Here is a 27,547-nt window from a genome sequence, read left to right on the forward strand (position 1 = left end):
CAGTATATTCAAACGTTTATGTGTTGCTGTTTTTCAGAAGGTAACGTGACGAGAACATCTCCTGAAAGGTCTTTTGAACAGTTTTATTCCCCTCTTACATTACAACAATTTACAATGACAACCACTTGCATTTATATAGAGCATTTCACTTACAATCAAAAGTACCGAAGAGCTTTGCTTTGAGACGGTTGATTAGAATTGAAGCATTTTTTTTTGCATAGGCAATAACGGAAACTAAATTGACCAGCAAAGACCCGCAAAACTAATTTGAATTTTAAGTAAATTTGAATTTGGAAGTGAATATAAATTACAAATGAACAGGAGAAAGACTCCAATGTTTCTTTGAAAAAGTGACAGCTTTTACATTCACATGGGGGAGAGAGAGAAGAGGAAAAGAGAGGGGGAGGAGGCAGAGAGAGGGGGGGAGGCAGAGAGAGGGGGGGGGCAGAGAGAGGAGGGGGGCAGAGAGAGGAGGGGGGGCAGAGGGAGGGGGGGGGGGCAGAGGGAGGTGGGGGGGCAGAGAGAGGAGGGGGGGCAGAGAGAGGAGGGGGGGGGCAGAGAGAGGAGGGGGGCAGAGAGAGGAGGGGGGCAGAGGGAGGTGGGGGGAGGCAGAGAGAGGGGGGGGCAGAGAGAGGAGGGGGGCAGAGGGAGGTGGGGGGCAGAGGGAGGTGGGGGGGGCAGAGAGAGGAGGGGGGGCAGAGGGAGGTGGGGGGGGGCAGAGGGAGGTGGGGGGGCAGAGAGAGGAGGGGGGGCAGAGAGAGGAGGGGGGGGCGAGCGAGTGGGCGGGGCTGACCGGGCGCGTGGGCGGGCGGTTGCCGCCACGCGCGGGCAGGGGGCGGGGCGGGGGGAGGGGGGGGGGAGCCAATGAGCGTGGCAGGCGCGAGGCGTCAGCGGCACAGAGCGCGCGGCGCGACGCGGCGCGGGGGCGACGCCAGTACGTCGGTGGTGGGGGGGGGGCGTCTCGCCGGCTCGCGCGGAGTCGCCGATCAAATCCCTCACGATGAACCGCATCTGCTCTGAGAAAGGCGAACATACATTTTGGGTGAGGAATTATAGTCCTTTTTTTTTTGGTGGTGGTGGGTGGGGGGGAGAAGAGCGAGAGAGAGAGAGAGAGAGAGAGGGTATTTATTTATTAATTATTCCTGTCAGTCGCTGTATTATTGTCCCTCAACGTCACGTTAATTTTATTCCGAGTCCGGGGCCTGGACATGGCGGAGCCTAAAGGGGTGGGTGGTCGTCGTCGTCGTGGCGGCCTCTGCGGCCTCCGCGGCGGTCGCTTCCGCCCCCCGCGTGTCTCGTGTGTTTTTTTTTCCCCCCCTCCAGCTTTTGGGTCGCCGTGGGACGGGCGACCGACTCTCGGTTCGACACCGAAACCGCCTCGCCCTCCCCTCCCCCCCCCCCCTCCCGGTTTATTTTCACCGCCTCCCCGACATGACCCTGACGCAAGAAGGGTCTTCAGGCTCGGGACAACCTCCGAGAGGTCCCCCCCCCCCCACCTCAACGCAAAGCCGTGTGTGACAAAATCGACCGGTGGCCGTGCTTCTTGTTCACTTATTTTATTTTGCGGGAGGGGGAGACGAGTGTCACATCCTTCCCATCCAAGTTCAGTTCAGCCAATGGCGGTTGGTCAAGTTGCGAGAAATTTTTCTGTCCCCAAACCCCCTCTCTCTCTCTCTCTCTCTCCCCCCCCCCCCGCCCCCACTTCTCTCTATCCATCCATCCCTCCACCGCTATCCATAAGGATACTTTGTGTAACTTGGGATGCAGGGATATCTCGGCTTGGTTTGGAGACCCTTAAGCTCACGCGCTGATGGGTTTCCGCGTGTGCCAGACCAAAAAAAAAGTAAGGTCAATCCGAAGCCCCAGATTGTTGCGCGTAAAGATTGTTGGCCAGGCCACTGAGGGAAAATTCCCTCCTCTTTTCCGCTACTGCCACAGGATCTTAAGGTTCACCTGACGAGACGACGACAGCAACAACAAAATTGCATTTGTGTAGGGCCTTTCACATCGGGAGGACGTCCCAAGGCGCTGGAAACAGCACGGTGCTTTGGTTTAAACAGTACTTCTGAAGGGTGGTATCTCCCAACTATACATTGCTCCCACCTTCCGCCATTAGTTACCTCCTACTCGTCTTGAGAAACGCCTAATTTATTCCCACATTCTGCACTCTTATGTTCACTGTACCCAGTCGTCGCACTTTCTGGTGAAAAATACTTTTACGTAGCTTAGCCTGAAATTCTAGTTTTCTGCCACTCAATATGTAACCTAACAGGTAATTATACTGCAATCCATTCCAGTGTTAACATTTAATTCATGACTGTCTGTGAGACATTGCTGTGCACAATTGGCTGCTAGTTTTGCCCACAAAATACAGTCAATCCACTTTACAATATATTCTGTGAAGCGTTTTGAGATGTCTCAGTGATGTGATGAGGGGCTATATTAAATACAAGAATATATAAGAATTTTGTATCAATAGTTTCAGTATAATGACTTGTAGCTCATTTGGATGAGCATCAGACGCTTGATTTGCTGAGGCCTTAATCCTGTGAACCTGACTGAGAAATGTGCTCATAGCTTTCCGACTTCTGTATTTTCTAAACCGATGCGATATGCAGTTCTTTGATTACAAAACAGTTGTGCTTCTAAAATGGTTATTTTAATAAAAAAAACTGGGAGATATTCCCACTTTTTTGGCTGTAAAATAATAAATTCTACCAGTTAGTGATGTTTGGGAGGGTTTCACGCTGAAGGCAAGAAAAAATTGCAAGGCTATTTAGTATTAACCCAGTGATCTCAGGGAATCTAAATAATGTTATTGCCTAAACCTCTTCTGTAACATTGTTGCTGACCTCTTGTGGAAATCAATAGTCCTGCCTTATTTCTGTCAACAAAATATAAGACCAATGATGTGTGAAAAAGATAAATTGTTGAAACATGCTGATAAACTGTTTCCATATTAAGATAACTGTATAAACAATGATTTAATGAGGTGATCGGCTATTTTACATTTTTTTCTAATACAATAGGAGAAAGCACAACTCTCAAAGGCCCTTATTCTTAAACAGGATTAATTTGTTAAACTTATTTAATGCATCCACGTGCTTCAGAAGCACTGCCACTGCCTTGAATATTTCTCTAGCAAAGCACTTTTTTCAAACTGCACCATCCTTCAGATGAAATAGTAAACTGAGGTCCCATCTACTGTGGACAGGGCATTGTTAGAAAAGAGGGTTTCTCCCTGTATCACAGCCAACAATTACGTTTAAGATTGATTATTCACTTCATGGCTGTTTGTCAGACTTTGCTGTGCGCAATTTGGTTGCTGTGTTTGCTGGCAGTATGGTAAATCTGTGTGAAGGAGTATTGGATGGATTTTTCTGTACAACATGAGTTTTTCAGCCTGAGGAATGGAACATTTTGCTACCATTGACATGCAGTGTCAGATATAAGATGTTTGTGTGAGAGAGAATCTAGTCAAATAGGCAATTTTCCTCCCTTCTATTCTCTACCTAACAATGTCACTTAATCTTGTTCAGAGTTCAACTGTCAAATTATAGGTAGAAGCTGGCAAGGAAAGCATTCCAATTTCCTCTGGTGTGAAAATAAATGATACCTACATGAGTGGCACACATTCGTATCACTTTAATTTCTGTCAGTGTACCACTTTACTGTACATTTTATGTATTTACATCACATTTTCCTGGGTTATTTATGTTGGCAAAGTACTGTACTTTAAAATGCCACCATATTTGTTTTAAAAATTGATGATGAGAAAACTATATTGTATTGTGCATTGTGCTGTGGATGTTATTGATTCTGAATATTTTTGTATTGCAGGATTCCAACTTAACCTGGCACACACAGGATCCAGATTTTACAATTTGTTTCAAGAAAACAGTCTTAATCTGGATCCCGTGCATCTTTCTCTGGCTTTGTTTTCCGTTTTATACACTGTTTCTTTATTATCGTAAACAAGGTTATATAAGAATGTCAAATCTCAATAAATCCAAAACGGTGAGAATGAGACCATCTTAAACTATTTTATTACTTATCACTTCCAGAAATTGTAATCACTAGACTATATCGTAATTTCTATAATAGGATGCATGTAACATTCAGGTTCAGGAAATTTTATAGACTGAAATGCTATCCAGAACAGCATACATAACTGTCACTATTCCTGTTTTTTACAGTAGTTGCATTAGTGTACCACATTTCTCACTGAAGCAAGCTTTAACTTTGTGTTGGATTGGATAACATGTTTGCATTGGGACTGAAGTATAAAATAATATGTTGAATTTACTATAGAATTTGTTTAGTCTAAATTGGATTTCTTTTGTACTATTACATTACTGTTTGCTAAAAAAAGTGAAGGAATCTGTATAGAGATTCAATCCTAGTTAATAATGGATATAACTAGATTTGATATCAAATGTGCAATATATTCAGCATTTATTTGTTTTATTGCAGTTGCTGGGATTTCTGTTGTGGTTATCCTGCTGGTCCCAGGTTTTAAACATTATTTTGGAGAAAAGTAGAGGCTTCGGGCATGCCACGGTTTTGATCTTAGGTCCTGCATTTCTTGGAGTTACAATGGTAATTGAATTATTTTATTCATACGTTTAGAAAAAATATGATGAGAAGGGAACATTCAATGGAACAACAAACTTCTGAGTGTTGCAACCTTCACTATTCTTGTATGGAAAGATTAAGCTTTATTATTTGTAAGAATAAAATTCTTTATTAAGAAGCATAGAAATGTTAATGCCTTGATCACCAAAACAATATGTCTGCTCATCTCGAATTGTGAATACCTTTTACTGCCCTGATCCTGTTCGCTCATGTCCTGCTGCCTTGGTGTATCTTAAATATTCTGCTTTACTTCTCAATTCCACTTAGCGTCTTATTGTACCTTTGTAACATCTACTTTAAGATGTCTCTTTTGAAAGCTCCTTTTTCTGAAAGTTAAAGAAAATCGCTACTAAATACTGGAGCATTACATTCTTTAGTGGGCATGATGTGCACTTCCATATGCAAATTTTAATAAGTTGAATGTGAAGGGCTTTTTAATGCAATAATTATTTTAAGTTGCTTTCTAAAATGCCGTTGATTTTCTCTTTCTTAAAAAACTTTCAGCTGCTTGCAGTTTTCATCATCCAGTTCGAGAGGTTGAAGGGTTTGAGGTCCTCTGCTGTTATGTTCCTCTTTTGGTTGCTTACATTATTGTGTAGCACCATAGAGTTTAGGTCTACTGTAATGAACCTGCTTTATCCGGTAAGAATAACATTTGTTCCTTCTTTTCTATTAACAGTTATTTTACTCTGTTGGTCACTCGATTTCAGTCATTTGTAAACTAGCTCCAAATTTGTGTTGGTGAATATGAAAGCCAATATAGATTCTATTTTTTGTTTGTATTAAAACAAAATCCTCCTAATCTCCTCCTAATCTCCTTATATTAAATTGAGGCCCACTATACACTGTCTCGCCAACCAATGGAAGTCATTTCTCCCTATTGACCCCTCACAATTCTAAAGACCTGGTAGAAAAACACAATCTGCTGCTGGTGAATATTTGATTGATCTTTCCTCGTGTAAAGCTAAGGAAACAATGAATAGTTTTTGTTCATATCCTGATGTACAAATTAGGTAAAAGGTAAATATACATTGAATACGATATCATTGTCAGTGGATAAAAGTGACCATTGCAAACAATAACTTGAGTGAAGGAAGTTTAAACATTTTAAATGATGTAGCTAACATTTATTTTCTTTTTTAGCCTGCTCATTTTGATCTGGTTGATCACATAATTTTTTTCTTCAATTTTACCATGGTGTTGGCAGAATTTGTGCTCTGCTGTTTTACGGATGACCCACCTTTCTTTCAACTTATTCTGAGTACTGTAAGTATTATCAATTTCTAAACAACAAAGATATTCAGACCTTTGTACTGTAGAATGCCCGAACGAACACCCAGTTTCTTGTCTACATGCATGTCCACATGTGCACTTATGGGTCTTCAATGTGGAAATTAAGTCAGGTTGCAATGTCAACAAAGTCAATGTCAACAAATAATTATAGTTGTGTGTATGCTCACAAAGTTACCAGGTACATGATGTTTTGTAAATAATGTGGAGAGATTTAAGCACGATAAATACAAGAAGGTGAGACAGTTCTATCATGTTCTTACATGGACACTCACGATATGGCTTGCTCTCACTAGCAGTGTACTGGGTGGCCTGAGTTGAATCCTTACTAATGAATGCAAGTCCCTATAACTAGGTTTAACTTGATTAATGAGTAATTTATTTAAATTAAAGCTAATTGGGAAGCTTCAGTTAATCAGAGGCTTATTTTACACCTCTGTGACCTCGGCTGAACTTTTTGATTTATACAAAAAAGCTTGAGAAAGCACTGTTAAGTTAGCGCAATAGAATTTTAATGTAACTTCAATGAAATCAACAACCCTCAGCATTAAATCTTAAACAACACCTTAAATATCAACAAACACAACTATGAGATAACAAACGTTAATCACACTGTGATTAATCACAGCTACTGGCAATAAAGTTAATGTAAGAGTGCAAGAAGAACCAACCTCTGACTACTACGCATTGATAGTCAGAGCTTGTATTTTTGTTGTCATCAGGTACAAAAATAGCAACCATGAGCACCTAGCTCTCATTCTTTTATGGGCATTGATCCCCTCCCCGAGTTAGGGTACCCAATGGTAATTGTATTGCACCAATTACTTGATGTAATTGGTGCCTTTTTTATGACCCAATCAGACCCTCCCCTCAGTTGCCAAGTCCACTTCCAATCCTTAATTAGCATATTGGAATATTACCCACTAAATTGTTGCAATCAACGCTAGAGTCAGACTTGATGGCACAAGAGTATCAAAAATGTTAAATACATGAAAAATGTATTTAAAGCATTACTCAATGTGATTAAACAACAGACAGGTGTAGAAAACAAAAGGGGTGACTGACAAAAGCGAGATACAAACATAGAGGCAGAGACTATAGACACACAACAAACATACCAATGCAAGCACATAGAGGCAGAGATGTACATATGAGACCTGATATCCAAACTGTTTTTGAATCTGCTTACTATTTGTGGCTACCGGGCATTCTGTCGTATTGCAAAGTAAATGATATAAATAGATTGAATTGCAACTGCTGCGATTCATTTATAATTTTTCTTACTGCCAAACCAAGAAGACTGTTTGCCGTCATCTTAGTTTGGAGTATCTTTACTGAAGTCACTTCTTTTACTAGTCCTGTAGTGTAGTGGTTAGAGTTCTGACCTCGCAAGTGAGAGGACCTGGGTTTGATTCCTGACAGGGCGAAACGTTAGGCAAGTTTCCTTACTCCACATGCTTTTGTTTAACCTACCAGTAAGTAGGAACCCATTTGTTAGTTGATTGGCAGATCACTTTTTCGAGGGTAATAATTCCTTCAAAAATCAATAAATAAAAATAATTATTTGGTCATTCAATCCACGCCTGTTTGTGGGATACTGATGTGTGCGAGTCGCTGCTGTGTTTTGACCATAAAATATAGAATCAATTCTCTTTCGAGTATATTCCGTGAAGAGCTTTGAGATGTCTCAAAGACATGATACGGTGCTGCATCAAATGTGTGGATTATTATTGAAACCATCTTCTGCGAGGCTGTACTTTGAGATAGGTTCAACTTAATTGAACATTTTAAAGATCAGTTTATTGTGAGTTTTATTTTCAGTGGTGTAATTAATTACATTTTCTGTGTCTTGGTTCAGAATCCCTGCCCAGAGTCAAAGGCATCATTCCTGGCCAGGATAACATTCTGGTGGTTTACAGAGTAGGTATAAATATGAAGTGTTTGATTTCCTCCCTTGCATTTTCACAATAAACATTTAAAAAATATAAGGAAACATACCCTATCTTTTATTTGTACGTATTCTTTAGGAAAGCAGTGGTTTGCTTACAAATACAGTTTAAATACTACTTGACACCATTGCTGCCAATCTGAAGCGTTGTGATGCCAAAAAAGAGCTAAACAAAAAAAAACTGATTTGAAGGCCAAATTGAACAAAATAGAATCAGCAAAAACTATATCTGACCTTGTCAAAGTTATAATATTTGTACATGGAAGCTTAACATCCTTAAATATATGTTTAAATTCATAATTAATAAAAATGTTTAAAAGTGGCTGAGAATCCATTGCTACAGTGCTGTATAGAAGCAAGATTAGACTTTAATGCTTCCCTGAAAAAATATTGGGATTTAAAGAAAACAACCATATTGGGAGAATGCAATGTTGTGGTCTTGATGGAGGAGGGTTATAGATAGGTAAGTGTTTATCTCAGAATGAGTGGGATTGTGCCAGTGCGACTAAACCATTTATTAAATATTTTTAAGCGCTCTGAGACGCTACCCTGCGTGGAGGACACCATATAAGTGCAAATTGTTATTGCGGTTTAAATTCATATTGGTACAAACCCATATCTACACAACAGTTATGTAGCTAGATCATCTCAAGATATTCTGGAAAAGTTAAAAAAAATTAGCAGAAACTTTATTTTGTTACGTCTTGCTTCTATATAATTTGGCTCTTGGAGTAAGGTTCACTAATAAGTTAAATCTTCATGAGAATTTTCCAATTTAAGTTGTCAAATTTAGAATATAAGTGAAATTGTACAGTATATTTTCAAGTTCCAGTTATGATGGACAGATTGACTGACATAAGTAGGAAGGAGTTGATGTTGACCCTACACTTTTAATACTTTTGTTTCTTGCATTACTTGCATCGCACTAGGTTGACAATTTTGGGGTATAAACGGCCGTTGGAGGCGAAAGATTTGTGGTCTCTAAATGAAAACGATACATCAGAGAAGATTGTGCCAGAGCTAGTTTATGAGTGGAAGAAGGAATGTTCTAAGATGAGAAAGTAAGGGAGCTTTTTTTTAAACATTCCCAGAAATTTTAAATAAAACTCACTTTTCTAAAATGGATGTTTGCGTGTGCTGATGTGTGTTTTTTTTAAAAAAAATTGGAAACTGAAACAAGTAAACATTTTTTCAAAACCTTGCTGTATCAATTGTTAATTTATGGTCAATTGTGATAACATTTAATCTGCTCTAAATAGTGCCTGTATTCAATCAAATGCTCTTGGTTTTATATTTTGAAAAGACCCGAAACAGTCCACACACAACAGAAAGAGAAAACCGGAGCCAATAAGGAGCATGAGAATGAGAATACTGAACAATCTGAGGTATTATTAATTCAGAAGAAACAGAACATGGAGCCTTCATTGTTGAAAGCACTTTGTAGAGCCTTTGGACCATACCTAATGATAAGCTTCTTCTTCAAGATTTTCCATGACGTGTTGGTGTTTGCTAGTCCTGAGATCATGAGGTGGGTTGCATTTTTTTTTACCCAAAACCCCTTAATACTTATGATGTGTCCTAATTGGTACAATTGTCAATGAAATCAATTGGCATTTGTCTTATAATCTTTACCCTGGTACATTGTGTATTTTAGATGAATTATCTTGTAAATGTAGATATGCATTTAAAATAATGAACACAGTTTAATTTGATTAATTAGCTCACAGTAATAACAACAATTTACATTTTAATAGTGCCTTTCACATAGAAGAGCATCTCAAAGAGAAGCTTTATGGAGACAAAATGAGAGCTCGACCTGGGTGGGAGATAGGGGGTTGGGGGCAGTGGCTGAAGGCATAGTCAGGTTTTTATTATCGTTGAAAAGCATTTTACAGAATTTACTATAATACCAACCATTTACATGAATTCTGAAAGCAATGAAGAGTACCTGGGGGTAATACCATTTTTAAGCATTTCTTCCTCCCATAAAGCATTATCTATTATATGGACCGATTGCATAATGACTATCTTTCCTGGGGGAAAGTAAGCGATTTTTCCTTGGAACTGAGCTATCTCAAGGAAATGCGCTTGGCATCGGGATCTTATGCAATACCTTCAGTTTGAGGTTGGGAATTTGTCATTTGAGAAATTTCAGATAAGGTTTGGTTATTTAGTATTCCAGGTAGTTATTGTAATAATGACAATGCCATTGGCCTGCAAAGCTGTGCACTTTAATGTATGCCAAATTTTACAAGGGTACAATTCTGCCTAGGGTTTTGATGACTTCATTGTTTTTCTTAACAGGTTGCTGTTAGGGTTTGTGAATAACCACTTTGCTCCAGTCTGGCAAGGCTATTTTTATGCTATCCTGTTGTTCATCTGTGCATTTGTACAGACACTTTTCCTCCATCAGTATTTCCATATTTGTTTTGTGACTGGAATGAGATTGAAAACTGCAATCATTGGTGCAGTTTACAGGAAGGTAAGTGTTCATTTACTAACTACGATAGTTAGGGTGATGAAAAATGTAAATAATGTAAAATTCAACTTGTATTTCTGTAATAGATAGGTATTTATTAAAATAACATACTGCTATAATTAGGAAATTATTATGAAACTATAAATCTATTAACTTTTTTGTTTATTAATTGAATTTGGTACACTTCAATATTCAGTAACCAAATATAATTTAATAAAACATTTGAATTCAAAGAGATATACCAGTTTAATTTCTTAAGTAAGTGACTTTAAAATTAAGTTTATTCTTGAACCATTTTTTTGGATGTGATTTGCAATTACTGCTGAGGGCATTTCAGTTCAGTACAATTTCAATTTGTATTGCGCCTTTTCACTTCAGGAGATGTTTCAAAGTTCTTGCTTTACACTGGTGGGGTGGGGAGAAGAAAAGATAATAAGAAGCGCGGTTAAAGAAGCAAGTCTTGAAAATTGTATATGTACAATTTTTGTTTTCTTACATTAAGGCCCTCGTTATTACAAATGAGGCAAGAAAAACGTCTACAATTGGAGAAATTGTAAACTTGATGTCTGTGGATGCACAGAGGCTTATGGATTTGATAACGTACATAAACATGATGTGGTCAGCACCACTCCAGGTTACTTTAGCCATGTACTTTCTATGGCAGGTAATGAATTCAAATGGAGAAATTCTATAACTTAGTGAAAGCTTTCTAAATCTTTTGCAAAAGTAAACTGATAGTTAATAAATACTTTTTTGTGTATATATATATTTAGAACTTGGGACCATCAGTTCTAGCAGGAGTGGCTGTCATGATCCTATTGGTCCCTATAAATAGTATGATTGCAATGAAGACCAAAGATCTCCAGGTATGTCAGCAATGGTATCCTTTCATCATTCTGTGATCTGTCACCAAAGTACTAATTCAGTATGCCACAGCTAATTGCTTTTTAATCACTTTGCTTTATTGATCTTTTGTCTAACTATCTAACGGTTGGCCATCATCTATGCTAACATGTAGAGTGTCTTTGTACTCTCTATTTGATAGATTTGTGCTTTTTAAATGCAGGTGACTCAGATGAAAGAAAAAGATAACCGAATCAAACTGATGAATGAGATTCTAAATGGAATCAAAGTAATAAAATTATATGCCTGGGAACTTGCATTTAAAGAGAAGGTGATGCAAATTCGTCGAAAGGAGCTCAAAGTACTCAAAAATGCTGCCTATTTTTCAGCAGTTTCAACATTCACGTGGATTTGTGCACCATTTCTGGTGAGTGACAGTTTAGAAATTATCTTGAAATCTCAAGTTTTTAAAAAAAGCCATTCAAAAGTAGTATTAGATTATTAGAAAAGTAATCAGGATTAAGCATTGAATCCAAAGTATTGTGCATCCCTGAAGTGGCACCCTGTCAGAGTAACCACAAAGGAAAGGAGAGCTATTCGACAAAAGCAGAGCGCCTTTAAAGTGGTTTAGGAAGCTTCCTTGGAGCAAGCTAGAAGTACAGCAAAGGCAACGTACAACAAGTACAGCATGAAGCTAGGAAGGTCAGTGGAGAGATGAAGAGGGATTAATGGGTTGTGTCACTCCAAAAGGGAGCGCAACAGCATAAGAATGAACCATCTAAGTAGGATTATCTTGCTTTTTTTTCAAAAAGGGCTTTTAAATGTTTGTGAAGAAAGCAAATTAAATCATTTAAAGCTGATTTTTAGGTTTGTAGGTGAGAGGAAAAGTAATGGGGGTGAAATTAGTTTCAATTTAAATAGATAATATTTGAAACTGCAGTTAGAAAGTCCAATGTAATAGTTGAAGCAATTGTTTATGTCTACATAAGGTTGAAATACGCACATTAAAATGTCTGCTATATGTAATACTGTAACATGTGTTTAGGAAAGATATTATGATTGGAAAGAATTTTGGATCTAAAATGACTGTGTAAATGTTTATCATAAGATTAGGTGTTGAAGAAATGAAGGTTAAAATTTAGTGAGTCCTACACGGCATGGTCTCGTAAACAAGTAATTAGTGTCCCATTTATTTTACAGGAGTTCTGTTCTGTTTAATAATTGAAGACAGATATAGTCCGAGTCCAAAAGAGCAGAACGGAATAACTATTTAAGGATAATAAGGGCTGGAGAATAGTTTGTCTTGGGGGCAATGCTGGAATTTGTTTCTCAGGATTGCATATCCTGCATGTGGATTTTCCTCTAGATAAAAGCAACAACTTTCCAAAATTTATAGGTGCTTTTGTACAAATCAGGCAGCTACTCTATTCATCAGCAGAGAATGTGAGGTTACAGTGTTCCTAGGAATTCTGTTCAAACAGTATGTGTGTACAGTTGTATTTAATTTTAATATACAGTATAAATATGAAGAGTGCTCGGAGGCCTTGCTTTCTGAAAAAATACACTTAAAAATAGAATTAAATACTTGCAATGCAATAAACTAACTATTGTATGTGATTTTGCTTTGATTTGAAAGGTTGCTTTAAGCTCATTTGCAGTATATGTGCTTGTAAATGAGCACAATGTGTTGGATGCTCAAAAAGCTTTTGTTTCTCTGGCACTTTTCAACATTCTCCGGTTCCCACTAAACATGCTTCCCGTGGTCATCAGCAGTTTGGTACAGGTAAGTACATTTTCCGACAACTGCAGTATTACTGTTAATATATAAATCTTGCTGGAAGTTAATATTGCTACATTATACCTTAAATATTGTACTTTTAAGAATGTCATTTATAATTGAAGAGTGCTGCATATGATATAAATTTTGTGTTTGTTTTTCATTTATTTGCTGTTATCTGTAAATTCATAAAGGATTGAAAAGCAGCATCTTGTAACATTAAGAAAGACTTAAGAATCCCTAATGGAGAATTGACCTTGTGATCTTGTGATTTTCTTCAGGCCAGTGTTTCCCTGAGCATAACAAGAACTACTAGACGAAAAAAGACCAAGATCCATCTAGTTTGCCTTCCTAGCGGTCGCATGCACATATGTCCAAAACTACCTATGTACTATATCCCATAATTTTATTTCCTAAAAGAAAACTATATAATCTGTGTTTGAAAGAATCAACACTTCCTGCTTCAACTGTCTCCCTGGGGAGCCTGTTCCACAGGTTCACTATTCACTCACTGTAATAGTATTTTTGTAGATTCGTTCTGAATTTAACCCCTTCAATCACAGTCCTGTGGTTCTACTATTCTGGACAAGTTGAAACAGCCTGTCATGATCTATATTGTCTTGCCCCTGTAGAATCTTAAAGACAGCAATCATCTCGCCTCTCAACCTTCTCTTTTCCAGCGTGAACATACCCAATTTACTTAGTTGCTCCTCATAGTCCAGTTCTTCTATTCCTTCAATCATTTTGGTTGTCCTCCTCTGTATCTTCTTCTCCAATATCCTTTTTGTACTGCGGCAACCAGAACTGTACACTGTACACAGAACTGTACAGTATGATCTCACCAATGATTTATACAGTAGCAGGATTACTCCACTATTTGGGCTTGCTATTGATCTTTTGATACATCCCAATATCTGGTTTGCTTTACCCACTGACACAGAGTATTGTTGGGAGAGCTTTCAGTTTATTGTCAATCATGACCCCGAGGTCCTTTTCATTTTCCATATATATTATATTCCTTCCATTCAAAAAATAGTCCCTTCTAGGATTTTTTGTCTCTATGTGAAGTACTTTACATTTCTCCACATTGAATTTCATCTGCCACTGATCTGCCCAATTCCCAAGTATGTTCAAATCCTCCTGTAGCCTATCTTGTTCAGCTTCACAATCTACCACCTTCATTAGCTTGGTGTCATTGCAAACTTAATCACTGTACTTGTGACTTCTAGTTCCAGATCATTTATAAAAATATTTAACAAAAGGGGTCCCAAAATAGACCCTTGTGGAACTCCATTGGCAACAGTTTCCCAGTCCGATGACACTTCCTGTACCACAACCCTCTTGGTTCTTCCGGTCAACCAATTGCATTTCCATTGTAATATATGTCCACTGATTCACGCTTTTTTTACTTTCAATACTAGCCTCTCAAGAGGAACTGTATCAAAGGCCTTACTGAAATCCAAATATGCAACATCCACAACCTTACCCTTTTCAAGCTCCCTTGTCACACCGTCAAAGAAAACTAGCAAATTAGATTGGCAAGACCTTCCCTTTATGAATCCATATTGGCTATCATTTATGATTTTATTTATGTCCAGATGTTCCATGATTTTATCCTTAACAAGAGTCCATAATTTTACCCACAATGGATGTCAAACTTACTGGTCTATAGTTTCCTGGGTCACTTTTGTTACGTTTCTTAAAAATAACATTTGCCATTCTCCAGTCCCCTGGCACCTCTTCAGTATTCAGTGATTTTTGAAAGATTTGTGCAAGTACTTCTGTTACTGCTTCCCTTAGTTCCTTAAGGATCCTCGGTTGCAATTTATCCAGACCCTGAGATTTATTTACTTTAAGTTTACACAGCTGTTTGGCAACCATGCTGGTAGTGATATGAATAGTGTTGCAACTTTTTTCTGCGACATCCTTGAGTTCTCTTTCCAGATCAGGTAGGTTACCCGTCTCCTCCTTTTCGACTGAGGCAAAAAAATTATTTAGCACTATTGCAGCCCATGCAACATTATTTGCCATGTTGTCTCCCAAACCCACCTTCAGTGGCCCTATTCCATTGCTTGTTTTTCTTCTCTTAATGTAACTGAAACAAACTGATCTTGTGATCTTGTGATTTTCTTCAGGCAAGTGTTTCTCTGAAGCGCCTGCGCTTGTTTCTCTCCCATGAAGAACTGGATCCAGGCAATGTGAACAGAAATGATCTGAAAGGCTGTACGTAATGGAATAACCTGAATAAACACTGGGTAGTTCTGTAATAGTGGTCATATATTCACATATTCTACTTGTTTGGGGTAACATATTTATGTTTAGGAAAAGTAAAATAATGCAAGTATAAATGACATTTTCTTATTCTTTCATTAATCAGCAGCATACAGTATTAGTATGAAGAATGCAACTTTAAGTTGGTCCAAGGATGATTCTCCATGCCTCAAAGAGTAAGGAGCAATTCTCGATGAGGGTTTTTGAAATTATATTTGGTAATTCTAAAGTAAATGAAGGGAATTCAGTTTACAGTAATTCTAACTGGCTTGCAATGACTTATATAGCCATTGGGGCAACTTTCCAACAGTTAATGTTTGAACTTTACTGAATCTGAGGTCAATGATGAGTTATTTCTGATGACTCTTGTGAATTTACAGTGATATTTTGTTTGTGTTTATTATGTGNTTTTTCACAGCATTAATTTAGCCATTCTTGAAGGATCTCTCGTAGCTGTAGTTGGACATGTTGGATGTGGAAAATCCTCACTGATCTCTGCACTGCTTGGAGAAATGGAGAAACAAGAAGGTTATGTTGCTGTTAAGGTGAAGTATATTTCTGTGTTTTTTTTTCCTTTTCTATACACCATATTTTCACATTGCAGGAAGAATACTAAATTATTTCAAAGCTTAAAACATTGTGTATCTTAATTGAATAGGTTCTGTCTTTTCACTCTATTTGAAATCTTTATCCTGTCAACAATATATGTATGTATTAGTTATATTGTAATATAGGTTCTTGACTTATTTAGGATTTTTTCAAAAACCTTAAGTCTTTTCAATAAAGCAAGTTGAAATTATGTTTAGGAAGCTCTTCAACAGGAATAATCTCTGTTCTGTAAATCGAATTAATTTGCTTTAAAGTGTAAAGCTTTTAGTTAATAGTAACAAGTTAATAGTTTTCTTTGCTGCTTAATTTTTCTAGTTCAACCAAGTCATGTGTTTAAAACTGCAAGCTGGACTCTGAAGATTACATTTTGGAACGTATTTATCATTTATTTTATTTATGTATATTTATTACGTATATACAGGGTACAGTGGCATATGTTTCACAACAAGCTTGGATCCAGAATACCACTTTAAAGGACAATATTATCTTTGGTCAAGATTGGCATAAAGGATGGTATAATCGAGTGATTAGGAGCTGTGCACTTCTCCCTGACCTAGAGATGCTGCCAGCAGGAGATGAGTCAGAAATAGGAGAGAAGGTTCAGTATATATTTTATTCATTGCATATTTCAAATTCTTTTGAGATATTGGTGAATTTAAAGCATATTGGGAATAATTCTTAATAATCGTGTACTGTATTGAAAAGATTTAAAGACATTTATCCCATAATATTTCTTGAACAATTTCTTATTATTCTAACTATTCTCCTGCGTGGAATTAAGTGGAGTCTCGGGACTAATTTGGATGCAAAGTGCTGCCTGGCAATGTAATATTGAAATGAGTAGCATCTTCAGATGAATATTTTCTGCCAAAATTAACCTTATATAACCAGCTCTACCATTTTTATAATTTTGATTTAGGAGTGATATAGCGTCTAACTTAATATATTTGCCATGTATTTTCTACAGGGTGTCAATTTATCAGGAGGACAGAAGCAGAGGGTAAATCTTGCTCGAGCAGTTTACAATGACTGTTCAGTTTATTTTTTGGATGATCCACTCTCGGCTGTTGATGCTCATGTTGGACGTCATATCTTTGAAAAAGTGATTGGACCAAAAGGTTTACTAAAGAACACAGTGAGTAATATTCTTTGAGAAGTCTCGAAGACATGTTAAGGCGCTTTATTAAATGCAAGGATTATTATTACAGAAGTTAGTCTATGATGTAAAAAGTTCTTGAAAAATATTTTCCTTTTTCAGTTATAATGCAATATGTTTAGTTGATTAAAAATACAATTTTAATTTACAGACCCGTATCCTAGTGACTCATGGTATCAACTTCCTGCCTCAAATGGATGTAATTTTTGTGATGGTTGATGGTAAAATCTCAGAGTTTGGCACCTATCAAGAACTTTTAGAGCAAGGAGGAGCATTTTCTGAATATCTTCAGGCATATGCTCATAAAGAAACAAGCGAACCTGAAGGTAGAAGGCTGCTGTAATGTTCTTATTAAAATAAAGTCAATTTTGCCTACTAATCTACAACCCTTCAGCCACATGTTTCATAGTTACTTCACTATTCCTGTGTGAACTCAACCACTGGTTAATAACAGGATCTGCATTTTCTCATTCCTGCCCCATAGTATATACAGTATTTGAGAATTTTTGCCAGTGTGGTGACATAATGCTCTACCTGTACCACCAGGTGTCTTAGCATATCTGTATGCAGATAATTTAAAGGTCAACGGTCTAGTGTAGTATTAACCTAGAAAACTTAATCCTAATTGTAGTTGTTTTGGTTGTCAGTCTGGGTATTTGTTTAAATCTGCTGTGCAGGGCCAGATTAGATATTTCAATTCTAAAAGGATTTCTGTTTGCCTTTTGCCCAGTTGAATCGGAATCAGAAGACATCGTACTGCTAGAAGTTGAAGATGCCGAAGACGATGGTCCAAATAGACCTCGTCATAAAAAGCGACGACTAAGTACAATCAGCAGGTATACTTTCGGTAGTTTTTTAAAAAATGTAATTATAATAGTATCATTGTACACTTAACTGTTGTTAGTTATATTGGACAAAATTAAAGGTAATTCAGTAATTATAGAACCATTAACATTTTTTCGATATAATTTTAGAACAATATTATGATGGATTAAAATTACCCTACTAACAATATTGTTATTGATACTATTAATGCGCATATCAGTACTCTCTAAGGCTACCATGATATCATGCCAGTCCCTTTCTCTGTCTATTTCTCTCTCCTCACTGTGCAGTTCACTCGCACTCTGGGCAGTTCTGTCGTACTTTTTCTCTTGCTGCACTTTTCTTGCTCTCTCTTTCTCGCTGCCATTCACTTTCTGTGTCATTCTCTCTGTGTTTCTGCTGCTCTTTCTTTCTACAGCTGTTTTGCTGGCTGCTATGCAAATCAGAAAGAATTTAGTATATTAATCAATCAGCACGAAACTAGTTTACCAATTCATCGAGAATCTAGCAAATTGCGTCTCACGATAACGCTGGTTTGAATTTTATGAATTGGAAAACTTGCATTTATATAGCGCCCTTAATGCACGATAGTGTCTCAGAACCCTTATAAAGTGCACTGAATATGATATTGTTATAGATTTGCAGATTAATTACTTCTGTTTTTAATAAAGTTCAAAAGTATGTTTTGAAATATTGTTGAAGGACTGAAGATTTTAATCAAAAAAGATATTCCATCTTCTCATTCAGTGCCAGTGAAATGCAAAACCAAGCTAAGAGTAGAGCAGTTCTTCGACGACATCATAGTCCATCTGTTCACCGAGATCCTAGTACAACACGTCAACAATATCTTAGTCCATCATACCGACAAGGTTCATCATATCGTAGACAAGAGTCTAGTTCAGCAGATAGGAGATATTCTACATCACAAAATCGCCGAGAATCTAGATTGGAAAATCAGAGCGATCAACAAAAATTTAGTTCATCACAACCGCAAAAAAGTTCCCAAGATCTTAGTTCACCAATTTGGCCAGAAAGTAGTAACAAATCTCATGTACCAATTATTCGTAAAGAATCTACTGCATCGGTTATTTCTAGATTACAATATAGGACTAATTCTCTTTCATCGGTTAGACAATATCCTGGTTTTGCAAATAAAGCAGAGACTACCTCATTGGGTGGATACAGTTCCTCCCCTCGGTCCAACGTTGGCTTAAGTCAATTCGCTGGACAACAGGAACTTGACAACAATACAGAAGAAAAGGCTGGCGGCAAGCTGACAGTAGCTGACAAAGCTCAGACTGGAAGGGTAAGAAAGTATATAAATTTTATACGCAAGCAACATTGACTTCTTCATGAGAGAAACACTTCCAAAACAATCTGAAAGTTTCAAATTACTCCTTGGCAAATTCTCACTTTTCTCTCCCACCTGATTGTCATAACTCAAGGAACCATCATACATCAATGTATGATGGTTTTACCAAGCAGGATGTTTAAGGATCATTAAAGTTGTTTATAATTGATTTTTCATTGATAAATACAGTGCAACACTGTTGTCTGATGCTTCTATACAGCATCGATCTAGTTTTGATGCAGTTGAGAGTTTGGATTCCATTTATAAGTGCGATCAACTTGCTCATTTCCCACATACCAGATGTCTCTTGTGCTAAAGTGACTGACTTCTGGGGCTTTTTGTCACCAGCCCAGATTACTTAAAAAAACTGACATCACTTGAGACCAGAATAGAAATAGGCTTTCCTGGTTTTTGATATTGTTTTATTATGTATTTTAGACAGATAACATAAATAGTTTTTTTTTTGGACTTTCAAAAAGTTGCTGACTTTCCCCATTGTAAAGTTACAAAACATCAATTTGCATTTATATAGCACCCCTCACGCAGGGTAGACTTTCTGCACTATGCGCTAGCATTGACACATTTGCAGCATGCAGAAAGTGATGTCTGTAGTGACTTTACAACACGGAAGTTCAGCAATGTGAATTCCATTTTTCTTTATATGGAGATAATTGGAATACTGAATTGATTTTAAAATTGGGACTCAGCAATCCCAAATTGATTGTGTATAATAGAATTCAGGATTATATAATTGTTTTATCAGCCCAGACAATCAAAACAATTTCACTTTGGTTAGTCGGTTTACACTACATGCGCTGATTAAGAAGTTTATTTCATCATTTTATATTGTTTAGATGAGCTGTTTTACTTTGGAGTCAGATGATTGCACTTTTAAATTTATAATTTCATAAATGAATGATACAGCATGAAAACAGGCCAATCGGTTCAATTATACATTGTAATCTCCACCATTTGGTAATATTTTTTCATCATATGATGTTCTAGCTATTTCTAATTATGCTGTTTTGACTAAGTGGTCTTTAAATATTTTTATTTCAGGTCAAATTTTCTGTTTACATAAAATATATTAAGGCGATTGGAGTCTGTACTTCCTGCCTAATTGTTGTGGCCTACATTTGTCAGCATGTGGCCGCTTTATTTTCTAATTTCTGGCTCAGTTTGTGGACAGATGATCCTATTGTCAATGGGACTCAACCGTTTAACAAGTTACGGTTAGGGGTGTATAGCGCACTTGGACTAGGACAAGGTTTGTAACAATTTAATTCTAATTTAAAAATTTATTTCAATGGCACAGTCAATGAAACCCCAAAGGATGAATGAAAGACAGGAATGTATCAGAGCAGGAACCAGGTCAATCACTCTCACATTTATTCACTAAGAGACTTTGAAGGTCTTGATTTAAAGATACAAGGGATATCTGTCCCATTTGTGGATTCTTTTGGAATCTGGGGATTTGCTTGGACACTGAGAAGGGGTGAAGAGCACTCCGGTAATTCTCACGTCCGTGCAATGACCCGCTCTGCCTTCCCCCACCTCCGCAACATCGGCCGGCTCCTCCACTGTCTCATACCGCAGGCTGCCGAAACCCTCATAACGCATTCATAACATCCAGGCTTGACTGTGCAAGCTCCCCTGCTTGTCGGCCTCCCCAACTCCTCCCTCCATAGGCTGCAGAATGTGTCCTCTCCCACATCAGACCCTATCACAGCCATCCTTGCCCGACTCCGCTGGCTTCCCATCACATAGAGGATACAGTTCAAGATCCTGGTCCTCACCTTCAAAGCCATCCATGGCCTTGCTACCCCCTACCTCTGTTCACGTACCCCACCTTGCCTGCCTCACCATTGGCGGGTGAACCTTCAGCCACTCTGCCCCCACCCTCTGGAACTCCATCTTGCAGTGCCCGCCTTGACTCCTCCCTTGCCTCCTTGTAGACCCATCTCAAGACCCTCCTCTTTGACCGTGCCTTTGATCACCCTCCTTCCCCTTCCTGCCCGCCACCTTCCCCGATCCTGACTCCAGCTCAGGTCTGAAACACTAACTGTCCAGTGCCTTGGGTTATCCTCCCAACGTGAAAGGCGCTATACAAATGTAATTTTGTTGTTGTTTTAATCTGTTTAATTTTCAGAATTGCATTTTTTTAATGTTCCATTTTCAGTAACCTTTGTTCAAAAATTTGCAGGTTTCTTTGTACTTTGTTCATCTGTATTGATGTGTGCAGGAGGAATAATAGCTTCCAAATGGCTCCATGCTGACTTGTTGAATGATGTCCTGCAGTCACCTATGAATTTCTTTGAGCGGACACCGAGTGGTAACTTGGTAAACCGCTTCGCCAAAGACATTGATACAATAGACTCTATGATCCCTACAGTGATTAAAATGTTCTTGGGATCACTGTTCAATGTTCTCATTGCTTGCATAGTAATTTTGATAGCCACACCAATAGTTGCTGTGACCTTCCTTCCCTTGGGCTTTGTTTACTTCTTTGTGCAGGTTAGTTCATTTTAATTTATTTTGATGAAATATTTGTGCTAAGCTTATGTAGTGATTTATCTTTTGCTGGATTGTGATGTTGTTAGAGAACTATTAGCATAAATCAATACTGTATCTAGCTAAAGGAGGAAAAGAAGATGTTTTCCTCAATTTTTAGATATTTAAATTTTTGTCTTTAGCAAACCTGGCCATAATTTTACAATATTTACAGGATGTCATTGCTTCTTTAAGTAGCATAGCTTAAACAAAATAACATGAAATTCTTCAGAAATGAAAAATTATAAACAAAAGAATTTCACAGGGTTCTACCTATTGCTAAATGTAGATCCCAATCTTAATCCCATCTTTACATGCACACTTTGTTATATTTTACACCTGGATAGAAATGTCTGAAAGGTTAATGTCAAAATACTAGCCAGCTGTATTGATAATGGTGAAGGAAAGTTATGCATTTCATTATGTATGTCCTCTGGGCAAAATTAATTATGTATTTTAACTTGCCAACGTTTGTCTTGATAGAAATTCTATGTGGCTACCTCACGTCAACTGAAAAGACTGGAATCCGTTAGTCGATCCCCGATATATTCCCATTTCAATGAAACACTCCTTGGAGTTAGTGTCATCCGTGCCTTTGGAGAGCAAGACCGTTTTTTACAAGAAAACGACCTCAGAGTAGATGAAAACCAAAAAGCTTATTATCCCAGTATTGTTGCCAACAGGTACTCTTAACAATTCAATTTAGTTTCTTTTGCCTGAGACATTTTTGCCAAGGATTCTGATACCTCTAGAGATTCAGCAGTGGGATAGGTGGGAAGAGTTATTGGTACGAAAGGTTTATCTTGTGTGATCATCCCTTCAGGTGGTTGGCCGTGAGATTGGAGTTTGTTGGGAATTGCATCGTATTGTTTGCTGCCCTCTTTGCTGTGGCTTATCGGCTAAAACTCAGTGCTGGTCTTGTTGGCTTGTCCATATCTTATGCATTACAGGTAAATAAATTGCGCATTTATACTCCCCATTATTAAGATGCATGATGCAGTTGAGCTAGTCTTATCCACCACATTTACCTTGTCTTTATAACTAATCATATAACTATTGCAATTTTATGTTTAAATTTCCATAATTCTTATTTGAGCTTAGTCTACTTCTGTTATTTTTAGTTTGCATTTACATATTGGGCATTAGTGTCGTGTTCAGCTGTGTTTTCATATCAGAAGTTGTTCAGCTGTGTGTCAATGAGTTGCTGGGAAGAATTTGCTGTTAGTGATTCAGTGAAAAGTACTTTCTGTTACAATTACAACAATGAAGACTTATCACGTCTTTGAGACAACAACAACAATTTGCACTTATATATCACCCTCCATGCAGGGTAGCGTCTCAGAGCGCTTAACAACAACAACAACAAGATTGCATTTGTAGAGCGCCTTTCATGTCGGGAGGATGTCCCAAGGCGCTGGATAGTTGGGTTGGGACCCGAGCAGGGGGGAAATGTTCAGGGTGAGGGGAGGAAAGGGAGGGAGTGAGGAGGGGGTAGAGAGTTGAGAGGGGAGCTGAAGGCACGGTTGAAGAGAAAGGTCTTGAGACCGGCCTTGAAGGGAGGAGGCAAGGCGAAGGGACTGGGGGAAGGAATTTCCAGAGCTTAGGGGCTGAGAGGCTGAAAGCCCGGCCACTGATGGTAGGGCGATTAGGGCGGGGGGGTGTGGAGCAGACCGGAGCCAGAGGAATGGAGGGTACAACAACAACAAGATTCCATTTATAGAGCGCTTTTCACGTCGGGAGGACGTCACAAGGCGCTGGACAGCTGGGTCAAGACCCGAGCATTGGGGGGAAATGGTCAGAGTGAGGGGAGGGAGCGAAGAGGGGGTAGGGAGTGGAGAGGGGAGCTGAAGGCATGGTCAAAGAGAAAGGTCTTGAGACCGGCCTTGAAGGAGGAAAGGGAGGAAGTAAGGCGAAGGCACTGGGGGTACGGGCAGGTAAGTAGGGGGATAGTAGGTCGGAGAGGTAGGAGGGTGCAAGGCCGTGAATGGCCTTGTAGGTGAGGATGAGGATCCAAGCAAATCAACCCTATTTGTGCATTTTCTCCAGCCACACTCAGATCATTACAGGTTGTTGTAATGAGATTGCTGATTGGAGAAACATTTTGTTGTCATTCATCACCATGTTGCGCAATGCATACCATTTAGAATCTTAAATAAACATGCCTTAAAATGTTTTATCTGGATTAGAAACTATTTTCTAGTTTGGTGCTAAGAAACCTTTGTATGTTTCAAACATTTATTGGTGTTTAGGTGACTGCAACATTAAACTGGCTGGTGCGCATGTCTTCTGAAGTGGAAACCAATATCGTTGCTGTGGAAAGAGTAAAGGAGTATAGTGAGATGGAAAAAGAGGTAATGTTAAGTGGTCAAGTATAAAGAGAAAAAGGACATCTCCCTGTGGCACTAGAGGTGCAAGTAAAAGAACATGCACTTTCTGAAATCACAATCTGCAAAATGTGCTTGTTTTTTGAGGGTTCTATTTAATTTAACATCTTGTTGCGATTTGAACATAGTCTAGTCTGACACTTGTAGTATTGAGAGGTATTGTGCTTTGGATAGATGTTGAAACCATTGTTATGTCTGCATATTCCTCAGGTGAATATTAAAGATCCGCTGATATTATTTTAGAAGAGAAAGGAGTTTTTTCTGGTGTCCTGGCCAACAATCTTCCAGATTAATTAGTCCTTTATCTCATGGCTGTTTGATGATCTTTGCTGGCTCAAATGACTGCCATTTTTGCTTCCAAAATTAATTACTCCACTTAACAGTAGTTATTTGTGAAGGGTTTTGACACTTTTCAATGTGATGAGATGCTATAAAAATGCAAATACAATCTTTGGAACTTGCCTATATATGCAATGATTATTATATCTTTTTGATGGATTTTTAACAAAATTAGATTTTCATTACTGTACAGAAATAATGTTTGTAATACATTTCTTCTCACTCAGGCACCCTGGTTTAGCAACAATAATAGCCCTACCAGCAACTGGATACAGAGAGGAACAATACAATTTATAGGCTACAGCGCACGCTATAGAGCTGATCTTGATTTGGTTCTGAAGAACATTACTTTGACTATCAAAGGAGGTGAAAAGGTTAGCAACACAAGTCTAATGACCCGATTCACTAAATAGTAATAGTAAAAAAAAGTATAACAGGATATTGATCAACATTTTCATCAAACTCTGTTAAAATGGTTGATTGTGATTCGTGTTTAAGCAATAGCAGTTTGAGAGTGAAAACTTGAACATGCACCAGAGGTAACTTATTTGTGCTGCACTGTAATCTTCAAGGAGACTTGTAAGAACGCTACCTCAGAATTCTGACAGCTGAAGAGTAATTGTTATTCATTTTGAAACTAACAGAGAATATCAGTGTGGGTAAAGATGGGAATTTTTCATCATGTAAAATGTACTTAATAAATATTAGTTATTTTTAAGGAGATCAAAGAATGTCAGAAATGGGGAGGGGATATTTCAATCTCAAAGAAAATTTTGTCTCAAAGCAATGCCTGTGCATATATTCCATATGCTATTTTGTGTGCATATTCTAAACATATAGGCCCTGAGAGTTAATAATATTGTGAATCTGAAGAAATTGAACATTTTGTAGTATTTGTTATTTGTCAGTTTGTTGCTGTAGATTTCACATGATTAACTTGTTTGTCATCTTTTAGGTATTGCAGAGTCTATTCTCATTTTTACCGATCATTTTGTAGCCTTTTCTTTCTTATTCTGCAGGTTGGAATAGTTGGCAGAACCGGGGCAGGAAAATCATCTATTGCTCTCGGCCTGTTTAGAATAATTGAGCCTGCTGAAGGATTGATTTACCTTGATGGAATTAACATTTCAGAAATAGGTCTGCACGATCTTCGGTCTGAGATTACTATTATACCTCAGGTACGCAAATACAGATTGATTTAATTGAAGTTTAACATGGTTTTGTAAACCTGACCTACCAAGTGTAACACTATAATTATCAGAACTGATCAAGCTGTGTGGAATTGATTTTAGGAGCCAGTAGTGTTCTCTGGTTCGTTGCGAATGAACTTGGATCCTTTCGAACACCATTCTGATAACGATCTATGGAATGCTTTAGAATTAGCTCACTTGAAAACCTTTGTATCGGACCTTCCCAACACGTTGAATCATGAATGTTCTGAAGGAGGAGAAAATTTGAGGTAAATATTTTTCCATAATTCACCCCTCTAAAGTGGAGGAGGAGAGAAAGTTGTCTATTAAGGGAAATAATGAATGTTTTGCTTGTACTATTTTTCTAGTTCACAAATAGTAATTTTATAGGAAGGTTAGCAGTATTACACCAGTAAAAGGAAATGAAGGAAGTTTAATTAGTAAGAGGGGCTTCATAATTCATTTCCTGGTCTTTCACATGAGCATGATTTACTGCTTTCAAGTAGAAATTCTGGACCACAGTGTTTCTTTAAGCACTCAACTCAAAAATGAATCGAGGTAATCAGTGAGGGTTAACAATAATATACATAATCAGAAAATTGCAGCAGATAAGTCTTTATAATACAAACAGACAAACATTAGTTGTGGCTACAAAGGTACAGTTTGGGTTTAGTATATTGGTCACCTTGAGGTACAGTATGGGAAGGGCAATGCAAAATTGTTTTCTCTCGTTTCAGTGTTGGACAGCGACAGCTGATTTGTTTGGCACGCGCTCTTCTTCGGAAATCAAAAGTACTGGTCCTTGATGAAGCGACAGCTGCAGTTGACCTAGTAACTGACAAACTTATCCAGTCGACGATAAAAAGCCATTTTGATCAGAGTACTGTCCTAACAATAGCGCATCGTCTCCATACCATTATGGATTATACAAGGTAATGGTACTTTGATAGCTTCAACAGCCAGTGATACTGACAGAATGAACACGGTAGAGTCATTATTGAAACTAATTGGGACCAGCATCATTGTGGATGTGAAAACAAAATAGAAATTGTTTGTAAGAGAAATCTGTTTATCTTGCTTATCCATCCACAATAGATGATTCAAAAATACAATTTCAGAAATACACAAGCTGCACACACTTTCCGAACTCCTTCAACACCTATTTAGGAGTTATTTAATCACAAATTGGAGTCAATGACTGCCTACCAGATGAGTTTGCTTTGTAAAGAGATTAAATCTCAGCACAATTTTGAGAACATTTTCTTCCATTTTGTATTTCCTTCAAATATAACTCCAAGGCTTAACCAGGGAATAAACATTTAAATGATACACACATATATATATATATTATATATATATATATGTATTGCACATTTAGTGTGGTCGATTATGTAGCAATTAATGTCCACATAAATCTGAGAAAGATGAGTGCTTAATCTCTCCTTTTCTTTTACAGAGTTCTGGTTCTGGACAAAGGTGAGATTATAGAGTTTGACACTCCAGCCAATCTTTTGGCCAAAAAAGGAGTCTTTTACCACATGGCAGCTGATTCTGGTCTCTTGTAATTTGAAAAAATATTTTCTTGTTTACCTCGACTCGGACTTGTTGCATTTAGGAGTTTAATGAATACTTGAATAGAAAACCTGAATGTAAACATTTTCCGACTGACATCGGTTCAATAAGAGTTTTGTATGGCGATCATTATTCTTTGACCTTAGTTTTTTTTTCCTTTTGTATTTGTTGCCATATTTAAATTACCTTATTTATAAATATCAAGCACGGAATAATGCACAGCAACAAAAATTGTAGTGCATTACGGTAATGCTATTTATTTTTTGACAAGCAGATATGGTACAATTTTTGTAAATCATGGAGACAATAAAACTTGCTATTGTGGTTA

General features: G+C 37.8%; 1 protein-coding gene across 2 annotated transcripts; it reads left to right on the top strand.

The window, feature by feature from the left end:
- Positions 1-948: 948 nt before the first annotated feature.
- abcc1 (ATP-binding cassette, sub-family C (CFTR/MRP), member 1) lies at positions 949-27,547 on the top strand. Of its 2 annotated transcripts, none has more exons than XM_042340943.1 (31): positions 949-1,042; positions 3,841-4,017; positions 4,474-4,599; positions 5,140-5,277; positions 5,779-5,901; positions 7,784-7,845; positions 8,803-8,934; positions 9,177-9,401; positions 10,178-10,355; positions 10,855-11,016; positions 11,126-11,218; positions 11,419-11,622; positions 12,832-12,978; positions 15,108-15,195; positions 15,350-15,419; positions 15,662-15,788; positions 16,274-16,450; positions 16,820-16,987; positions 17,160-17,334; positions 17,739-17,844; positions 18,581-19,139; positions 20,244-20,451; positions 21,388-21,698; positions 22,218-22,417; positions 22,558-22,684; positions 23,984-24,085; positions 24,685-24,831; positions 25,477-25,635; positions 25,750-25,916; positions 26,385-26,579; positions 27,104-27,547. In XM_042340943.1, exons 1-31 carry the CDS (start codon positions 1,001-1,003, stop codon positions 27,210-27,212), a joined length of 5,004 nt encoding a protein of 1,667 aa, XP_042196877.1. In that variant the 5' UTR covers positions 949-1,000; the 3' UTR covers positions 27,213-27,547. The 2 variants fall into 2 exon arrangements, with proteins under 2 accessions (XP_042196877.1, XP_042196879.1); XM_042340945.1 differs by having other exon boundaries at positions 18,965-19,139.

This window comes from Callorhinchus milii, unplaced genomic scaffold, assembly GCF_018977255.1.
Source record: "Callorhinchus milii isolate IMCB2004 unplaced genomic scaffold, IMCB_Cmil_1.0 Scaffold16, whole genome shotgun sequence".
NCBI lineage: Eukaryota > Metazoa > Chordata > Chondrichthyes > Chimaeriformes > Callorhinchidae > Callorhinchus > Callorhinchus milii.